Source organism: Bactrocera oleae, chromosome 5 (assembly GCF_042242935.1).
Source record: "Bactrocera oleae isolate idBacOlea1 chromosome 5, idBacOlea1, whole genome shotgun sequence".
NCBI classification, from domain to species: Eukaryota; Metazoa; Arthropoda; class Insecta; order Diptera; family Tephritidae; genus Bactrocera; species Bactrocera oleae.
In genome coordinates this window covers 7,054,505-7,076,421 of record NC_091539.1, presented here as the reverse complement: position 1 = coordinate 7,076,421, position 21,917 = coordinate 7,054,505, and the positions used below count along the sequence as shown (strand labels likewise).

At 27.1% G+C, this 21,917-nt stretch overlaps 1 protein-coding gene across 8 annotated transcripts in view; it reads right to left on the bottom strand.

Annotated features, from left to right (window-relative positions):
• Positions 1 to 21,917, bottom strand: part of shi (dynamin-1 shibire) — a 42,798-nt gene that overhangs the window by 5,230 nt on the left and 15,651 nt on the right. For 5 of the 8 annotated variants that reach the window (XM_070109571.1, XM_070109575.1, XM_070109573.1 and 2 more), the window contains exons 6-16: positions 21,221 to 21,449; positions 20,991 to 21,148; positions 20,823 to 20,929; positions 15,371 to 15,564; positions 13,037 to 13,156; positions 11,966 to 11,980; positions 6,568 to 6,771; positions 6,390 to 6,483; positions 5,845 to 5,981; positions 5,232 to 5,383; positions 1,485 to 1,631 (exon numbers count right to left, since the gene is read on the bottom strand). In XM_070109571.1, coding sequence (XP_069965672.1) covers positions 1,485 to 1,631; positions 5,232 to 5,383; positions 5,845 to 5,981; positions 6,390 to 6,483; positions 6,568 to 6,771; positions 11,966 to 11,980; positions 13,037 to 13,156; positions 15,371 to 15,564; positions 20,823 to 20,929; positions 20,991 to 21,148; positions 21,221 to 21,449 — 1,557 coding nt within the window. Of the gene's footprint in view, positions 1 to 1,484; positions 1,632 to 2,985; positions 3,743 to 5,231; positions 5,384 to 5,844; positions 5,982 to 6,389; positions 6,484 to 6,567; positions 6,772 to 11,965; positions 11,981 to 13,036; positions 13,157 to 15,370; positions 15,565 to 20,822; positions 20,930 to 20,990; positions 21,149 to 21,220; positions 21,450 to 21,917 lie in introns of those variants that run through there. The other 3 variants (XM_070109578.1, XM_070109577.1, XM_070109576.1) reach the window with 3 other exon arrangements.

Sequence of the window (21,917 nt, the reverse complement as noted above, 5' to 3'; positions counted from 1 at the left end):
GTACTTAAATTGTAGATTAATTGTAATTGTATTTTTCATTACTTTAAGAATTTTTCTTGTCTCTTCTTTTTTGTTTTTGTTTCAATTTTAATATGTATACTTAACGCATTTGTTTAATTCCCTAAATAATTGTTTATATGTATAATATTGTATATGTGTGTGTATACGTATTTAATTAAATTTGCTTGTTCATTGTATGTATGTAAATATGTATGTATTTAGGTTTGCTGGTTTATCGAAGAGTAATAAATTTATCGAAAATTCAAACGTCAGAGAAACGTCAGCATAATTAAAAAAAAAATTAAAAGGAAAAAAAACAATAATAATAATAAAATAAAAAATATAAATATAAATAAAATAACATGCAAAACAAAATAAAAAATATTAAATATGTAACAAAAATAAAACATATTTTAAATATGTAAGAAAAATAAAAAATATTCAATATGTCATAAAAATACCAAAAAATATTTAATAATTTTTTGAATTTTCAGAAGTTATCAAATGTATGACAAAAAATTTATTTATTAAAAGAAAAATACAAACACTAATAATGAATTTAAAGAATTAAAAAATAAAAAAAATTAAATTAAAAATTAAATAAAACAATATAAAAAAATATGAAATAAATATGAAATAAATAATCAAAGTACAAAAAATAAAATACTTTTTAGAAAATTAAAAAAAAAATGTTAAAAAAATTTAAAAAGAAAAAAACTTTTAAAAATTTAACAATTTATAAAAAAAATTAAAAATTTATAAAAAAAAATTTACAAAAAATTTTTTTTTTAATTTAAAAAAGAACTAAAAAAGTATAAAATATGGAAAAAAGGCTATTAACAAAAATTAAAAATATTACCTAATTAAAAAATAATAATATAGTACATATTATATTTACAACACTAAGAGAACTTTAATTGTTTTAAACAATATCGTGAATTTCAAAAATTTTTTTCCAATAACTTTTTTTTTGTTTTGAAATTTCTTTCCTATATAATATTTTATGGGGTTTTGAGAAAAATTTGTAAAAAAAAAAACATATTAACGAGATTTCTGATGAATTTTAAATAAAATAAATGAACTGATAATTAAAAGAAAGCATAACAATGTAAACTAAATAAAATTTATAATTTTAGTAATTAAAAAATGAGAAGCAAAGAATTCAGTATTTAGGAAACATAACAAACACATAAGCAAATTAATTAAAAGTCAATAATAACTAAAACTAATGAAATTCGAACACAACAACACATACACAACAAATGCGTAACGCAGTCAATACTGTGGTATGTGTGTATGTATATGGGTGCGTTTGTTTTTATGTGTAGAAATTTGCTTAATAAATGTTTGTTTTTAATTTTAGTTGGTTGTTTTGTTGCAGTAATTAGTAACCAAAGCTTAGCATTTCATATTTTAATTTCGCAAGACAAATGCAAAATTTTTTTTTGAAATTTTATTGGTAAGCTTTTTTTTCAATTGTTTACTTGAAACGTGTCGCAAAAACGTTCGAAAGTTCATTCACGGCTGCCTGGCCCACGACTTGGTTCACCTGTCCCTGCATACTCGCCGGTATGTAACGGTTTGCTCCAGATTGTTGCGTAATTGCGCCGCCAACCGCTCCGGTGACACGGCTTTAAAGGACAAGAGTTGCCGGTTGGCAAAAAAGATTTGTTGATTTTCATTTTTTTTTGTGGTATTATTATTTGGTATTTATAGAATTTGTAGGTGTTTCTGTGTGTCTCGTTTATTTTTTTATTGTTATACAAACAATTAATGAACAAACGAACAAAATTCGAAAAAAAAAAATATTTTGTAACGAGTATCGGTTGTGAAAAATGTAAATTTATCGAAACGTTTGAAACCCCTTTTTAACTAAATTTCTATAAGCGAGATTTTTTCGTGAAAATATAATTAACTACTACATTAATTTAAATTTAACTGCGAAAAAAATTATAAGAATCATTAGTGGAAAAATAATTAAAAAAATTTTTTAAAGTTAAAAAATTAAAAATTTTAACTAAAAATAAATAAATTAAAAATTTTACAAAAATATATATTAAATTTTTTTTATTTATTTGTAATATCAAATAAATAGAATATAGCTATTATATGATAAAATAAAATAATAACAAAATAATGCTAAACAATTAAATATTTTTTATAAAAAAAAAACTACAAATTACCTTGCAAATTTGGCCTAAAAACTATTCGAAAAAAATTTAATTAACTGTAAATAGCTGTAGTTTATGAGTTTAAATTTTTTTTTAACAGATTATTGTAAAAGATATATACATTTCATAACAAAAAAAGCAATACCTAATCAAAAAAAAACATTAAAAAAATATATATGTATAAGTATAACAATAAATGCCTGTTTTTGATAATGATAACAAAAAAAATTAAATAAATATATTTCCTTAAACAAAAACACATAAATTAGTCACAACAGAATGATGATGAAATGAACATACAAACATACAAAAAGCGCAACAAAATGATAGCTTGGTATGGGAAATATTATATAAGAACACTTCTCAAAAAAAAAAATTCAAAAACAAAAAACAACTTAATTGGGCCACAAAATTTCAGACAAAGATCTGTTATGAGCTAAAAAAAATTCCTAGCGCCGAATATAGCCAGCCGCAACTTATTTTTTCTTCTGAATAGCAAACCACAAGACGCTACTCGCTAGTTCGAGTTACATTGCTCTATGAGGATATTCACAATGTTGCGTGAAATAGTGAAAGTATTCATAAATGAATAAATTAATTTACAATAAAAAATGTTTAGACAATTATTTATATTAATTTTTATAAAGCAAAATTTTTTAAACAAATATCAATAACACAAAATTTTAACTGAAAAATATGTTTCTCATACAAATTTTAAAAACTGAAATACTTTAAAATTATACCAAACTTTTTTTTTTATACATTAAGGCATTCGTACTGCTCAAAAAAATATTACTTAAAAACATTATTCGTATTTTTTTATTGTAATTAACTTTTATTGCATATTTTCATTACAATCAATAACAACAATATGCCTAGAAATAATGGCAAACATTTTAGTGATTATTTAAATATAAGTATATGTATATGCAGTTGATTTACTATGTTTAACATTGTTATTTTATGTGTTATATTTTTTACTTTTCTTTATTTTTTATTATTAATTTTATTTTATTTATATATTTTGTTAAATATCGAAGTTTCTTTGCTATTTTTTATTACATTTTTAGTTTTGCAATAAGCGTTGAATTGTTTCTGCGATTTTACAAAACAACTCAAATGAAATTTTGTTATTTTTCAAAACGTTTTATTTCTCTTTTTTTTATTGTTTTTTTTTTTGTGTTTTGTGGCAAAAACGCGCTATCTTACACTAATTTTATATATGCATTTGTATAGGTTTACTTTATTTGTTTGCGTTTAATTTGCTGCTGCAAGTTTTCAAAAACTTAATATTTGGGTGACAATTTTTTTTTATTTTTATTTTTATTTTTATTTTTATTTTTTTTTTTATGGCAAGAAACAAATTGGTTTGTGGTTTATATATATTATACTGTTAATAAATATTTTTTCTTCATTATTGCCATTATTTGCATGAAATGTTTACATTGAGATGCCGGTAGATATTTGTTTGCTTATATAATTTCTTTTAATTAATTAGATTTATATGTAATGGTAGGAGGATAGGTATTTGTAAACACATTTCAAGTGCGATGTAGTTGATTTAGCGACGACTTTTAAAATAACCAAAAACGCGGAGTTGTATTTTGTATTAGGGTAGGTGGATGGTTTGTATGTAATAATTTTTTTGTTTATTTATTATGTTATTTAGTTTTATTATTACGTTAATTAGTTTATTTTATTATTTTTTTAAATTAAATTATTATTTTTGATTTTTTTGATTGTTTTATTTTTATGCATATTAATATAATATTTTTTGATAACATTTATTTTTTTATATTATATTTGAATTATTGTGATTGTGATAAAAAGAGACAAAAAATATGTTTTTGTTTAATAGTGCCATTTTTGGTGTTAGCAAGTTTTGTAGACACACACAGAATCGTGTGCAAAAAGTAAGCGAGCATTTTGGGAGAAAGGAAGAAAAGAGACAAAAACATTTTGGTTTATTTTTCTTTTTTTTCAAGTGTTAGAAAATATTGTGAAAATTCTATATACAACTTTAACCAAATGATCATGGATAAAAAAAAGTAAGTAGAAATTATATTTCAAATGTATGAATTTGATGAGGCATACATAAATATGTACATATTAGTTAAAATCAACAAATTAATACAATGAAAATGATGAAACGTTTGTTAAATTGGAAGCATGTAATTGAATTTAAAGCACCCCAAATAAATACTAGTTTTGAACACAGGTTAGGTACCGAATGAATATATGAATATAAAATATTTATTTAAAGAAAGGATTTATTGGTATCGATAAAAAAAATCGACAAAAATTATTACCGGTAAAAAATTCGTATCGATAAAAACTTTATCGGTGAAACTTTTTTTGATAAAAATTGTTATCGCTAAAAATTAATGAACACAAATATTATCGATAACAATAATATATTGTATATCCCATATTCAGATATTGTGTACCTTTTGTTTTAGTTCACGTTTTTATTTTAGTTCATGAAAATGTAGTGATTAGGCATGTAAATAAAAAAATCTTCCTTAACCCCTACATAGTTCGAGAAATGAACGCACATGGCTTAGGTTATGCATTTAAAAAGTATTTTAACTAAGTTAATAGATCCCAAAATCTTTTTCCTATTAAGTCTTAGGTAGAATTTTAATACATGACCTTGACAAAAATTAAATTTAAAATTATAATTATTTAAACAGCATTATTTTAAATAGTGTGTAACTTTTTAATCCTAATAGTAGTGCAAAGGCGTGTGTTTTGAAGCAAAAAAGAGGTCCCAACCGTCGATAAATTAAAAATTTCATTAATTATGTGTAATAAATATTCTACTTGTATTAAGAAGCTAATAAAATTGTATGATGACTGATTTTGTAAAATATTTTTGAATCAACTGATTTTGCTCAATACTTGTTGAATATTTGTTTCTTTGAAAAACGATAAACAACTTACAAATATAACTAACAAAAAAATAAAACTCAAGCAAAACTTAAAAAAATTGAATATTAGAAATATATGTATATAATACTCAAAAAAATAATAAAATAAAATTTAATTATCTATACTTACGAAGGTAATAGTGGTGGTGGCAAAGCGCCGCCAGGACGGCCGCCTGGCAATGGTGGTGCACCGCCGCCTGGGCGATTGGGAATCGCTGGTGCCGGGCGCCCTGAAGCGGGTGGTGGTGGTGGGCCGCGTCCACCGGCGCTGCCTGAAGAGCCCTGTAAGTGAGGAAAAAATAATTTAAATATAAGCGAAAAATATTTGATTATTTATTATGGTATAAACCGCGAAATTTCGAAAAAAATCAGTTATCAAATATTTACTAAAACTTAATAAATTATATTCAAAAATATTATACTGATCGAATAAATAATGATTCTTAGCTGATAAACTGTATTTGTTCCTCCAAGTTCCTAGAAAATTATATTTTGTCCGTTTTTTAATATATGAAAACTATATCAGTCAAACCTTTTATTTTACAATGCAGTGATAACAGTTAAAATAATTCCTTCAAAACCGATAAACTGTGAAAACAGTATTCACAAAATAAAGTAGTAAATATCCACAGCTCTCTCTGAGAGTGCTTAACTATTAGAAGCCTTAATATTTTTATATGGACCGAGCATCCGAGGTAATCATAATAAAATTTGTAATTTAAGTATCTATTTTTATATTTTACCTGTGATGTAGGTGCTGGTTTGCGTGGACCACCAGGACTGGGTGGTGAGAGACGTGGATTATCCAAGCCGCTGGGCAACCAGTCATTTTTGACGGGAGGTGGTAGCGGTGACGACACTGTGGCCATGGAAACATCGCCTGAAAAATAATATTATTTTAAATTTGTGTTTAAAAAAAGTTAAAATACAAAAAAAAATCATTAAAATAATATTTTTTTTTGTAAATAAATATGTTTTTTGAAATTAGAATATTTTTTTGTAAATTAAGTATGTTTTTTGAGGTTAAAATATTTTTTTCGAAAATGCTTTTTTTTATGTTAGAATAGGTCATAAATATACGTGCAGTGTTCAACATGTTAATTTAATTACATATTGCTGGTTTTTAGAATAACTAATAAAGAAGCAATCAAAATTTTGAAATAAAAGACTTAAAATATGGCTGAAGGCATCAAAATGCTTGTTTGTCACAGATATGTAACTATAACCTATTGTATTTTCAAATAGTAAATGGTTTAAATTAAAGCTCTCTATCTACAGCGCTATTTACCAATAATTCTAAGCGATTCCTTGCAGGCATGGTACATGCGTAACATCTCCTCACGTTTTGTAGCTGATTCCGCCGATTCTTCCATCATTTGTGCCTATAAAAGAAGAAGTGACATTATGAGTGAAGTAATGGACATTTTTCAAAATTTATAACCAAAAACCAGATCACATGCACTCACCTGATCACCTGTGGCATACAAATGCGCCAACAGTTCGCCGTTAATGAAATCTTTTGTATTATTAATAATCAACATCATTATAGATTTGGGTACCATATCACGTGTGGTCTTTGTGACAATCTTCATGTATGAGTCAACCAAATTGCGTATGGTCTCCACTTGACGTTCCAATTGCGGATCCGTTGCGCTCTCTTCGCTGGCGGACTGTTGTTGGATGCAGCGCATAACGGTAACAGTGGTGGGTGAACAAATTGTGTTGGTGATTTATGGTGATGAACACAAAGTTGTTGTAATTTGTGTGTAAACAGGTGTGGATGTGAGAGAAAGAGTAGTGAGTGTGTGTGCGTATGTGCAGCAGCAGCAAAGGTAGCAGCGGCAGCGAAAGCATTACACATACGTATTTTTTTTTATTTTATATTGTCAATTGTTGTACAATTCATTTGAGTAGTTTTAGTATTTTTTTTATATTTATTTTAAAAAATTTAAATATTTAGGAAAAGGGAAAGAAAAAAGAAAAAAATGGATATGTACAAATTTTCTTTCTCTCAAATCAATAAAAAATCATAAATATAATAATTATAGCGTAAGTAATCCCATTGCAACAAATTTCCATTAGAGAGTTTCTCATTCAATGTGTTAGTAGTAAACAGTCGGAAAAAAATATTGAAAAATAGGTAAATAGAAAATAGCTTATAAATTCATATAGGATAAATATTAAATATCAAGCACTTTCAAAAAAATCAAATGTCAAATAAAATCTCAGAGATATTCCAATGCAATGTTGTCACAAGATATTCAACATTTAAAAATTTGTAAATATTTTTTCTCTAGTAAATAAATAGTATTAATTTAAACAAGTAAGGAAGGGCTAAGTTCGGATGTAACCGAACATTTTATACTCTCGCAAAGTCAAATGGTATACTCGTTTGAGATTTCTTTGTGGATTGACTGATATTTTCGGTAGAAGGTCAACTATAGGCACTGGGGTCCACATATTCAGTACCTAGGGGCTTGAACAGTTTTGGTTCGATTTAGAAAATTTTTGGTCACAAGGTGGCATACTTTAAACGTATTATTCACGCAAAGTTTTACGCCGATATAATCATTGTTGCTTGATTTGCATAGTGGAAAGTGAAAGAATCAAGTGGTATTTAAAATGGTGTCATATGGAAAATAGGCGTGGTTGTAATCCGATTTCGCCCATTTTCGCACTATGACATAGAAACATGAAAAGAACGTTACGCACCGAATTTGGTTGAAATCGGTTAAGCAGATCTCAAGATATGGGTTTTCACCTAAAAGTGGGCTGTGCCACGCCCACTGTCTAATTTTGAACGCGGTTCCTATAAAGTCATCTTATACCATCTCAGAGATAAAATTTAACGTCTCTGGCGTGTTTAGTGCTTGATTTATCGAGCTTTTAGTAGTTTTTAACAGTACCGTTATATGGGGAGTGGGCGGAGTTGCCACCCGATTTCAACTATTTTCACACCGTCAATAGAAGTGCTAAAAACATTTGCTTCCAGTGAATTTTGTTATTATAGCATTAGCGGTTTAGGAGATATGCACATTAAACCTATTAGAGGCGGGACCACGCCCACTTTTTAAAAAAACATTTTAACTGCAGATGCCCCTCCCTAATGTGATCCTGTGTACCAAATAAAAGTCTTGTATCTTATTGCGGAGCTTAGTTATGGCAAGTTATTTGTTTTTGATTAATGGCGTTTTGTGGGCGTGGCAGTGGTCCGATTACGCCCATCTGCAATACCAACCGTCTCACGGTACCATGAAACATGTCTACCAAGTTTCATAAAGATATCTCAATTTTTACTCAAGTTAGAGCTTGCACGGACGGACGGACAGACGGACGGACAGACGGACGGACGGACAGACAGTCACCCGGATTTCAACTCGTCTCTTCATCCTGATCATTTATATATATATATAACCCTATATCTAACTCGATTAATTTTAGGTGATACAAACAACCGTTAGGTGAACAAAACTATTATACTCTGTAGCAACAGGTTGCGAGAGTATAAAAAAACTGAATGAACTAAGCGGTTATTATATTTATCGCTTTTGAATTATATGGAGAATACACTTAAACAAAAAATTTATATATAAATCAAAGAATCGATCAAAGGCTCAGAAAATTGTATAATGTATTGTATTGAATAAAATGCGAAAAAATGTATTCATAACAACAGCAATAATTAAAGTTTAGTTCAAAAAACACGATTCAGTAAAAAAATTTGCAGTATTACGTTAGAGAGTAGCAGTACTCACATAATTTATTTGAATTTAATTATCGGTAAAAGTTATCGCAATTGATTGACGTAGTGAGTACGTTTATGACGTGAAGAGCAAATAAAAAATATAGATATGGAGCAATTTTGTGTAGCAAAATAATAATGAAACAATAGAAATACAATGTAAGTATTATATAAGAGTATTATAAACATTTAAAAACGAAAACCCGAAAATTTTAATATCAAATTCACATTTAACCAAATAGAAACTTTTACTAACAATGTTTTATAATAAAAGCCGTTACCAATTTTGAATTACAACGATGATTATATAATATTATATAAAATAAAAATTCAACCAATAAGTATCATACACATGTTATACCAACTTATTATTTTTTCCATAATATTTACCAAAAATTAAAAAAACAAAAAATTAGACAGCTGATTGTGTGACACTTGTCAAATATTGACATTTGCTAACAGTCTCAGATGTCAATTAATTTGGAAAAAACTGTGCCACACCTTTTACTGAAACACCGAACATTTATGAAATAATGAGTTAGTATTTATATAGTAAGTGTTTATGTATTATGTGTTGTGTGTGTATTTCGATAAACTGTTAAAAATAACTTTGAACTTTAATCCTTTAGGGGACATACTACTGATGTTTCAAAAAAAAGTTTTGATCGTGGAAGAGTTTAACAAGAAACAGTGTTTTTTTCTAACACCCACTGATTGATAATTTCAGAACGAACGTTTAAATAAAATTGTTTTCATTTCGAAATAAGGCTATGTAAGTTTAGTTTTGTCACAATCGGTTGCAAAGAAGAAAGAATATTTAGAATTGGTACTCGAGTAGTATCTGAGTAAATTGAGCAATTAAATATCGATATATTATTCAAGGCGTTATATTTACTTGTGAATTTCAAAAAATCGATTTTTTAGGCTTAAATCTCGAATAAATAAGTACATACTTGTACAATGTATATTTAAAAAAAAAAATGTTTCGAAAATTTTAAATTGATGCGACAATAGCTCATATCTGCCTATTTGTAAGAATTTTTTAACTTGTGCAATCGGCTCCTAAAACTTTAAACACGTTTTTCTCGAAAACTGTTGGATCAAAACTAATTTGTGATAACACTTTCGATACCATTTAATTATAATAATGAATAATTATATCACGATCAAAAAATCGATAGTAGGAAATCGATTCATACATCGCAAAATTGTAGGGAAATTTTGAAATTTAATCATTATATTGAGGTTTTCATATTTATGGTAGTGAAATATTGATTTATTTGTTTAACTGTTTGAGATAAAAGGTACTTGAGGTTGTTTGTTTTTCCTTGTTTCATTGAAGGTATTTCAAATATGATGACGGGATGATTTGAACAAAAAAAATGTAAGAAGCCTTATATGGTGCAGGTTGGTAAAGACTTTTTAAGCCACTGAGATTTTATTGAACGAAATATAGAAAACGAACAAATAACGTATAACAAATAAACGTATAACAATAAACAAGAAATTAACCGTAAGCTAGTCGAAATAATTAATCCGAGAACTATGCATAAAAAAGGACGCATATATATAACATATTTAAATCGATATTTTTTGATCGATTTTGAATTTTAGTTAGAGTTTAGATATGTATGCGCCCATATTTAAAAATAGCAACAGCCGCCGAAGTTATTATGCAAGGAATTCCAGCAGATATTTCTAATACAAGTTGTTATGAACAATTCATAAAAACATAAATTAAAGTCTAATTTTATTACTTATTTAAAAGAAGAGATATAAATTGAAAAAATATATATAAAATTCGTTAAAAAAGTTTAAAACCAAAATTAAACTTTTTTCAGAAACTGAACGAACCCAACCCGATGTAAAAGTAAAAAAAAAAATATCAGTAATGAATGTTGAAATAATGAAAAATAAATAGAAAATTTCAATAAAATGTAACATTTTAAGCGAAATAAAAAAATAAACGAAATTAAAAATATAAAGAAAACCACTAAATAAAAAAACTTAAAAAAAAAATAAAATAAAATATAAAAACAGTAAAATAAAATTTAAAAACTATATAAAAAATTAAAAAAAAAAAACAATATAAAATATAATATATAAAAAATTAAAAAAAAAAACAAATAAAATAAAATATATAAAAAAAATATATATATATATAAATGTATATAAAAAAATTTAATAAAATAAAGAAATAGAAAATAATTAAATTAAAAATTTTTTGTTGAGAAATTTAATTTTAATGATAAATATAACAAAAAGAAACCTTAACGAAATTAAATTTATCTAAGAGTTTTATATTTAAAAAAAAAAAAAATTAACGCACTATTCAAATTTATTATCAAATATCAATTACAAGAATTATAATTTGCTGTATTTATCTGCATTTGCGTCGGTTGCTGTTCCAAGTAATATTTAACTCAAAGCAAGAAAAAATTAACAAAACAAATTAGCAGCGATAACAAGGAATTCGTTTTATCGAATAATTTAAATAAACAGGGTGGTTAATATGTATTCACATTTGCACCACACATACGCATAACAAACAAAATGAACAGTAAAAAAATTAACGGTTAAAAAAAGAATACGCAACAAAAAATTAATTTGATTGATTTTGCAAACATACGTTTTTCGTTTTCTGTAGTACATATTTCATATTTTTTACACATTTTTTCATTTAAGTATCGTACAAAAATAGATTTGGAAAAAATAAGAAAAAAGACGAATTAAAAGTGTAAGTGAAGTTCTTCTTTTATATAAAATTTACTGGCTTATTGAACTTAAATAATTATTTGTAAAATAAAATGAAATAATAATGAATGAATATAAAAATTTAACAACAAAAAAAAAATAAATAAATCATAAAAACTTATAATATAAATATACTTATTTATACAAAAAAAAAAATACACCATAACTTAAGTGTCAAGCACCATAAAACCAATTCACCAAATTAAAATTAAATTATTTTTGTTAATTTTGTTTTGCTTTTTTACAAATTTATATTTTCTTTTTTTTCCTGTTGTTAAAACCATGACTTCCATACATTATATAATGTTACGAAGTACCAATAAAATGCAAAATAAATACCAAAAGTTTATGAATTAAGTGAAACAAACCTCTTGTCCTTCCTGCTATGGAGTAAAATTCGATAAAACAGAGAAATATACGAAAGTTTGCGTTACAAAAGTAGTTTGGATTGTTGACATTTTTTAAAACTAATTTTCAATAATAATTATTTATTTTATTTACGTAGCTTAATGTGTAACTCTGTGTGTGTGTGGGTTAGTAATTTCAATTTAATTACATACATTAAATTGGGTAAAGGAGGTGGAAGGACAAGGTTGAAGTTAGGGTTCTTGTTCAAGAGCAATTTACAATCAAAATTTTGTTATATTTATTAAAAAAAAGTAAAACCAAATAAAAATTAGATTTGAAAACAAATTTTTGGCTAGGAATTGGAGTCATTTTAATATTAAGCCTCAGTTTAGAGAGAATGTAAGTCCAAATATTAGAGAAATAAAGAAACAGATAGACTCAGGTGTTGACAAAGTCGACTTTTACAACATTATTTAATAAGCAACATTGACAGTAGCGAACTAGGTAAGTTTTCAACCGCTATTGTTTATATAAAAATACTAAAAGTTTTATTAATTGAGACATAAATTTGGAATATTTTTTTTTAATCCCAAAAATATCATAATAATTTAACAAAATTTATTTTTTTTTTTTTAAATCAAACAAAATATTTTTTTAATTAAATAAAATGTGTATATATTTTTTTTAAATTAAAAAATTGTTTTATTTTGAAAATTTAACAAAATATTCTCTTTTTTTTTTTAAATTTACTAAATTTTTTTTTTATAATTTAACAAAATATTTTTATTTAAATTCCGTAAACATTGGCAACACAGGTAGTGGAGTGGGTGTAACGTTGTTTTTCATTTCAGGAATGTATTTATTACAAAAAAAAAAGGTTTGACATTTATATAGCCAGTTGAAAACTTCCCAGCCAGTCTAAATGTGAACAGGCCACAATTAATATACAATATATAATATATTCAATATACTAAATGTACACAAATAATTTTTCGCATATACATACATATGTGCAGCACATATGCATATACTTTGCATACCTACATGAAATTACACAAAAATATTTATTTTTAGTATGCAAAACAACTTACCTCATCACCATTCTCCTGTGCCACTTGTTTCTCGGGGTATACGCCGGCGCGTAGGAATGAAGCCTTCCACGATTCCACATCCTCGACGGTCTCACAGGAAAGCTCAAGTTGTTTGTAATCCTAAATGCGGGAAAAGTGCCAAAAAAAATTAAATATTTATTAGTAAACATGTAGAATTGTAATTGAAAACATGAAAAGCAAATTAAGCCAAACCAAATTTCAATGAGCAACAGGAGTAGAGAATACAAGAAAAAATAAATTCAAATAAAAGAAAACTTATAAATTTTGTACGCAGGAAGTCAGGTTTGGTGAGTATTTGAAAAACTAAAAAAAAAGGCATTAAAATTGGTGTTTAAAAATAAATGGAAATAACGTTTAGCAAGTGGCTACTTACGAAGAGCTAATGCAACTATTTATAAATATTTTATTTAAACAAGTTTTCATTTAAAATATGCAGCAGTTGACAAAAGCACAGTTTTCAAGACACTAAATGATTTTTTTTTTGCTAAACGCTTTGAAAATCATGCCATGTCCTGGCATATTGCAAATGAAAATTTGTTGCTGGGAAAAATGTTGATAAAAACATAGTAATTTTTATCAAATACAAAAAAATTTAAACGCCATTACCAAACAGATTGTTGCCACACAGGGTTGCAAATATTATTTTATCGTTTAATTTTTCTTTCGCTTACGCGCAACACGCTATTCAATTGAAATAAACCATCAGGAGCGCACACTTACATAATAGTACATTTGTATGCATGTACTAAATATAACGAAAATCAAATTTAAATAACGGGTACAAAACAGTATTGTGTGTGTGTGAAAGAGAGGCATACATACATTCAGTAATATACAATATTATAAGAGGGCAGGTAAATTAAAGAAATTATTACATTTTAAATTGTATGCAACGCAATTGTTTAGAAATTATTAGGGTAAGTAATTTGAATAATATTCGTAATACGCTACACACCACAGGTTAAAAGAGAGAAAGGTGAATGAAATATTTTTGAAATAAATATGTCAATGTAACAAAAACAAAATGTAAAAATATAACAAAAAAAAAAAACAATAGATTAAATATAAAATATAAAAAATAATAATAATAATAATAATAAAAAATATAAAAAAATTAAATAATAAAACAAAAGTCAAAAAAAAATTAAAAACTTTTTAAGTATAAAATAATAAAAATTATAAAAAGACAAAAAAAAATTAAACTAAAATTTTTCATTACATACAATTTTAATTAAAATAATTAATTGATGCAAATAAAGCACTTTGAACAAAATTTTAAGTTCAAAAATTTAACAATAATGAGTTAATAAATAATTATGGCAGCAATAAATAATGATTGAAAAGGGATTTTTGTAGAATTATATAATAAAAGTTAAAAAATTACTTTTTTTTCTTTCATAAATATTTGAATGTTTTAATTATGGAACAGTTAAATAAAGTTGTCTGTTATTGTACTTGTATTAATAAAAAGTAATAACAATTAATTTAAATTTATATTTTCTAAGACAATTCACGAGTATATAAAACATGATAGTTTATGTGTCTTTCAAAAGTATGTTCATTAATATTGTTTTAATTTTTTATTAAACAGCTGCATTACATTTATTATTACTTTTTATTTTTTTATTTATTTTTTATAATTTTTAATTGTTTTTTATAATTTTTTATTTTTTTTTTATTATTATTATTTTTTTTTTTTATAATTATTTATGGTTTTTTAAAGGTTATTTATTATATTTTATTGTTTTTAATTATTTTACATTGTTATTTATTATTTATTATTTTATATTGTTATTTATTATTTTATATTGTTATTTATTATTTTTTATTGTTATTTATAATTTCTTTTATTATTTTTACTTTTACATTTTTGTATGTTCATTTAATTTCTAGAATATTATATATTTTGCTGACTTCGTTTTAAATGATTTTATTATAAAATTATAACAAATATTAGCATGTTTCTATCAATATTACTTTGTCTTTAATAAGCGTGGTGTGTAGCGCTATACGTATTCGGTTGAAAAAAACTCTCATTACTTATAAATAAACCGTGGGGCAATACTTTACATTTCCTCTATGAAAGCAAACGTTTCAAAATAAAATTGTAAAACACCATGCGACATTGAGCTAAAGCGCGATTTTCATTTCTCTTGTTCTTGTATATTGTTTTTTTTTTACAAGTTTTTGTTGCTGTTTTTTGTTGCATTTTCTGTTGCTGTTACTGTTACTGTTTACTATTTTGAATTTTGTACGTGGTCTTTGGTGGTTAAACGTTGTAAAATTTTTTTGTACTTTACAAAAATTACTAACCTTATAAACATTACGTCCATCAGGACTGAATAAAGCAAATGTGACACGTCTTGACATTGACATGAAGCCCTGTTCAATATCGCGTAATTTCAAACCATCCAACGGCAACATAAATTTCTTCTCCTTCTCATCCTCATCCTTGTACCAGGAAATACTCTCCGATGTCAGTACAAACCAATAGGGACGCGAACCGCCTGCAATGTTGTGTTGTTGTTTTTTGAGGTGTTGGAAAACAAAATATTTCGTGTTGCAAGTTTGTAGTGTTGAGTGATAGAATGTAGCAAGTAATGGACGGAAGATGGCAGGTGTTTGTAAGTATTGAATTTCATTTTTTGTTTTTAATTTGTGAATTGTAGTGTCAAGTTTCATTTGCCCGGGAAACAGAGGTGTATTGGTGTTGTTGGCGTGCAGTCAATTAGAATTGTTGCAATTATGTTGTTGTACAGTTGACAGTTTTTAATGAATTTATTTATTTAGTTTTTTTTTTTAGGAAATTTTAAAAATTTTGTTGTTAAATATAAAGATGAGAAGCATAAGAAGAATTGGCGAATAAACAGCAATTGTACGATGAAGAAATGCAGATATAGCAATAAGACGTGCATGGAATGAGACAAAAAGGAAGAAAATTTCGAAAAAAATGATTATTAACATTTTAGTTGGTTTTCATTTATATAAACTTTATGAGCATGTAAAATTGATAACTCTATACAATTATAAACTATAATAATTTACAATGTACATACGTATATATTTGTGAGACCTAAGCTATACTAAATCAACCTATATATATAATATGAAATATTTTAATTAGCTTAATACACTATTTACAATAAGGAATAAAGTAGATTATAAATAAATTTAAACATTTTTCAACAGAACTATTTACATATTAACATGAAAATTTGCCAAAGGTCAGTTTAAAAATAAAAATGAGAATATCGACGAATCTAAACTTAAAACCGGAGGTACTGTATGGTAAAAACCGAAATCTCAACGAGACAAAGAAATTATGGAGATTAAAGTAGAAATGGTGGAAGGTTCGATATGCAGCAAGTGTGAGGTGTAATAGAAAATATATTAGGATATAGAGAAAAAGAAAGTATAAAGAGTTGTCGAAGAGTTACAGATAGGAAGTAAAAAAAAATAGACGTTAGATTAATATAAAAAAAAGAAACAAGAAAAAACAAGTAAGGAAGGGCTAAGTTCGGATATAACCGAACATTTTATACTCTCGCAAAGTCAAATGGTATACTCGTTTGAGATTTCTTTGTGGATTGACTGATATTTTCGGTAGAAGGTCAACTATAGGCACTGGGGTCCACATATTTAGTACTTAGGGGTTTGAACAGTTTTGGTTCGATTTAGACAATTTTTGGACGCAAGGTGGCATACTTTAATTGCATTATTCACGCAAAGTTTTACCCCGATATAATCATTGTTACCTGATTTGCAAAGTGGAAAGTGAAAGAATCAGATGGAATTGAAAATGATGTTACATGGGAAGTAAGCGTGGTTGTAGTCCGATTTCGCCCATTTTCGCACTATGACATAGAAACATGAAAATAACGTTACGCACCGAATTTGGTTGAAATCGGTTAAGCAGATCTCAAGATATGGGTTTTCACCTAAAAGTGGGCTGTGCCACGCCCACTGTCTAATTTTGAACGCGGTTCCTCGGAACCTCGCGGATGTCTCTGGCGTGTTTAGTGCTTGATTTATCGCGCTTTTAGTAGTTTTTAACAGTACCGTTATATGGGGAGTGGGCGGAGTTGCCACCCGATTTCAACTATTTTCACACCGTCACTAGAAGTGCTAAAAACATTTGCTTCTAGTGAATTTTGTTATTATAGCATTAGCGGTTTAGGAGATATGCACATTAAACCTATTAGAGGCGGGACCACGCCCACTTTTTAAAAAAAGTTTTAACTGCAGATGCCCCTCCGTAATGTGATCCTGTGTACTAAATAACAGTCTTGTATCTTATTGCGGAGCTTAGTTATGGCAAGTTATTTGTTTTTGATTAATGGCGTTTTGTGGGCGTGGCAGTGGTCCGATTACGCCCATCTGCAATACCAACCGTCTCACGGTACCAAGAAACATGTCTACCAAGTTTCATAAAGATATCTCAATTTTTACTCAAGTTAGAGCTTGCACGGACGGACGGACGGACGGACAGACAGTCACCCGGATTTCAACTCGTCTCTTCATCCTGATAATTTATATATACATAACCCTATATCTAACTCGATTAGTTTTAGGTGATACAAACAACCGTTAGGTGAACAAAACTATTATACTCTGTAGCAACAGGTTGCGAGAGTATAAAAACGTTAACTTCGATTGCAACGAAGCTGTAATGCTAATGGAAACAGTCACCGACGCAAAACCGTAGACCGAATCAGCTGATACGACCTATCTTATGGGAGCGCAATGTAAATGAACACTCACCACCGCTTCTACCGTACGGTAGGATAACCGTGTAAATTGGATTTTTCCCGTAGCAACGGGTCAGCTGATATATATATATATATACTCTGTGGTAATTAAAAATTCATGTTTAATATATTTGAAAAATACTTAAACTAACTCAAAATCACAGTCGAATACATATATTTACAAATAGGTACACTATTTATAAAAGTTGGATTTTAGTTTTGAGCTTTTACGTTATAAAAAATAATAACTAAAAAACTATATGTGTGCAAAATCATGTATACAAATTGAGCAATGTCAACTTTGGTGAAATGAAAACAAAAGAGAATAACAGATTTCTACGTTACCACTACGGGCATAACTTTTGACAAATTTTGTTTAATACGAGCGGTAAGTACGGAAGGGCCGAACGTCGGTGACTGTTGCCAGCATAATACCCTGCACAAATAAAATCAGTCAGTCACCCTCAATATACCCTGTTCAGGGTATAAAAATTCCAACCATAAAGTACTGAACTACGGAATCAACCGTACTAGATTAATGTTCGGTGAACAAGTAAATTATTTTAGAAAAACATATTTTTTTCCAGATGCCGAAAATATCGCTTGATACTTATGTAGTGAAAATAAAATATATATATAATATATTAAGAATGGCAATAAAAATATTATAAAAGTGTATTACAGTTATTTTTTTATAAAACAAAAAGTTCCTAAAACAGATTTAAAAATCCGCATTTATATTTTTAAACACGCCAAAAGCTCATTCATCGAAGTTTCAACTAATTTGTACACAAATCGAACACGCAAATAATCACAAATACTTAAAACAACGTAATTTACAACTGCGCTAACAGAAATATTAAAAATTATGCGCATGCGCAATCACCGAAAAAGGAATACTAAAGCCAGTGGTGCCGTGCGTGCGTTTAAACGTTCATTAATACTATTATATTATTTAGAAATTTATATAGATTCATAAAAACTTCATTTATTACACATAAATATGTTATATATTATTATTTGAAAATATCAAATAACAGTAAAAACGCAACACAATACTAATGACAATATTACTTTAAATTTAGTACACATAAATTGAAAACAAATTGCAAGAGGAGGAGAAAGAATTGCAACGAAAAATGCAAATATAAAAATTAAATTTTTTTTGAAAACTTTTTAAAATATATCGAGCATTATACAAACCAAGAATTTGTGGCAAAAATCGCTTCAAGGCTACAAAAATGAATAAAGAAAATCATAAACATAGGAGTAGGAGAGACAGAGAATCAAAATAAACATAGAAAACTAAATATATAAGTTAAAACATGCAATTTGTAATTTAAATTAAGTAGACGAACACAAAGACTCAGAACGAAAAGTGAAGCGATTACGAAACGAATAATAAAAAATGTATACATATATTTCTAAATAAAGCTTAAAAAACGTTACACGTTTACTTTTTATGAGGAGCTTAAAAAAAAAAACTATAATTGGTTGTACTAAGTAAATCCTAAGAAAAAAGTAGTAAATATACATTATTTATAAAAAATGTGAAGTACAGAAATTAAGTGCGCCAAAATAATAAATAATATTCAACACGTCGATATTAAAAACGAGTTATTGTCGTCGCTATATTTTTTTAGTTCTAAAAGTTATTGAACAAAAAAGAAGTGTTCGAAAAAACTAAAATATGAAAAATTAATGACTATATAAGTGTTATATTATATAACCAAACTGCAGAGTGAAGAAAACATTTTCAAAAAAATTGCGATTGATATTTTTAAAATTATTTTTAAACTTTGATTAAGTATAACTTAATTTAATACACGATTAGCTAGATGAATCCATTTAAAATCGACAAATATTTGCAATTTTGCATACAATGCCCTACTGCCGCCATTTTGCCATTTTTTAATTTTTTTTTTGACCGCAGGTCATTGCACGCACAATATCTTCAGACCGGCATCGCTGCAGTAGAGCAGGAACATTTTTGTTTTTAGCACCGTCGCAGTTTCGAATTACACGCGAAAAATATTTGCAGTTTTTTTCCAAAAACTTTACTCTGTATTCTTAAAATTTTAAAATAATTGATAGTAGCTTTTTGGATTTTTTTAGGATGTCACACCATGTATGCCCATTAATTTGGAAGTCACAATTCTTTTAATAAACAAAATTATAGACACATACAAAATTTTACTATTGTAAGCAGGTTTGCCAATAAAGTATTGAAAAAAATTTAATTAACATTAAAATATTTTTATTTTATTTTGAAAACCCAAAAAAATGTTTAAAAAATACTCCCAAATATCGGCTTAAAAATAAATGTATACCCACATTACGTTAAAAAAATTAAATTTTAATCTCAACATTGACATTAAAAGATTAAAAAATTAAAATTTAATTTTTAATCCAAAATGTTTCAATAAAAAAATTCGCAACGCTGGTTATAGGATTACAATATAGACATTTTATACACTTTTGTAGTCTAAGCAATCTTAAAAACTGTATTTTAAATACTAGTGGCCAAAATCCACATTTAAGCTGTATAAAGGCTTGAAAATACAACAAATTCCGATTAATTAACGGTTATTTGCACAAATTTTCATTACGCCCACAATACAAAACTACCTTACTTAATTATCATAACGATTTCCAAAGAAATTATTAACTAGTAAAAAATACACAAAGCGAAATAACTCGAAAGCAGTCATACAAAAACAAATACAACGAAAAATCTCACAAATATCTAAACAAACCTATTATAAACTTAAAATTACCATAACTAACAGCGAACAACCACAAACGCGCTGGAATATCTACACCCGCACCAAACTAATTAAATCACAATAGACTTATAATTTACAAAATACGATAAATATATACAAAACAACAATCATAAATCGATAATAGTAGACACTGCACGATATCTGGAATGACGTAAAAACTAAGCTACGCTTAAACTATTTACAGTACAACTAAAAAATAAACCAGAAACTTTCATTATATAGGTCACGCACCTTTCATAATGCCCAAATTTTGTATGACCATATAGCCTTTGCGTATAACCTGATTGCCCAACTGGCGTGTGCCAGTCTTATTGGCATTTTCAGATTTATTCTGAGCACTAAAACAAAAGAATTGCATATAAAAACATATTAATTGTGATATTTTGAAGAACTACGCACTTTGCAAAGCCAATGAAATCCTCATGATTGGTATTCATGTAGGCCAATTCGAAATCGATGAGCAATAGGATTTGTTCCTTACAGTACTGTTCACGCTGCCGTATGTGTGTAGTGATGATGCGTTCGGTTTCCTCACGTAAACGTGGATAGCGTGACATCTGAAGCGAAATTTACATCGAATTTTATTTGAATGGCATTTATATTTAAGCCAAAAATATATATGTATATACCTTATCTGTGCACATGCGCACCACAACGGACAACTCCTGCACGACTAGATCGACACATTTGATAACCGGCTCCTTTAATTGTGCAATTTGACGCTTGACAATCGCCTCGAATGCCATGTCGGGTGTGAACAGGCCCACACGAATACCATGTATATTACGAATGGCGAATGAGATTTCGCGACGTAATTCCTTTTCATCACAAGCCATTTTTACAATCTCGAATCGTAAACTGAAAAATGTTAAATACGTAAATTAATATTGGATATGGTACAGTGCTATACAATTCGACAATATAATGTAATATGTAAATTTTTTTTTTTAACGAACAAAATTTTTGTTTTGAAAATAATAATTTTCAAGCCATACTAACTCACCGTTCATGGAACATTTTATTGATTTTAGCACCACCAGAAAAAATTAACGTCGAAAAATGCTATTTCATAAAAAATTTAACTTCGAAAAATTGTTCGAAAAACTTTAACGTTTCAAATATTTTATTCAAATTATCCTCCCGCGATAAAACTTAATTTTAAATTTCGAATAATATTTTTTCGAACAAATAGAATTTTAAGTTACGGAAATAATATTTTTCAAGCCATACTAACTCACCGTTTAACAAAATTTTATTGATTGTAGCAAAAATTTTTACGGTCAAAATAATTTATCTGCATTATCTTTCCTCGAAAAAACTAAATTT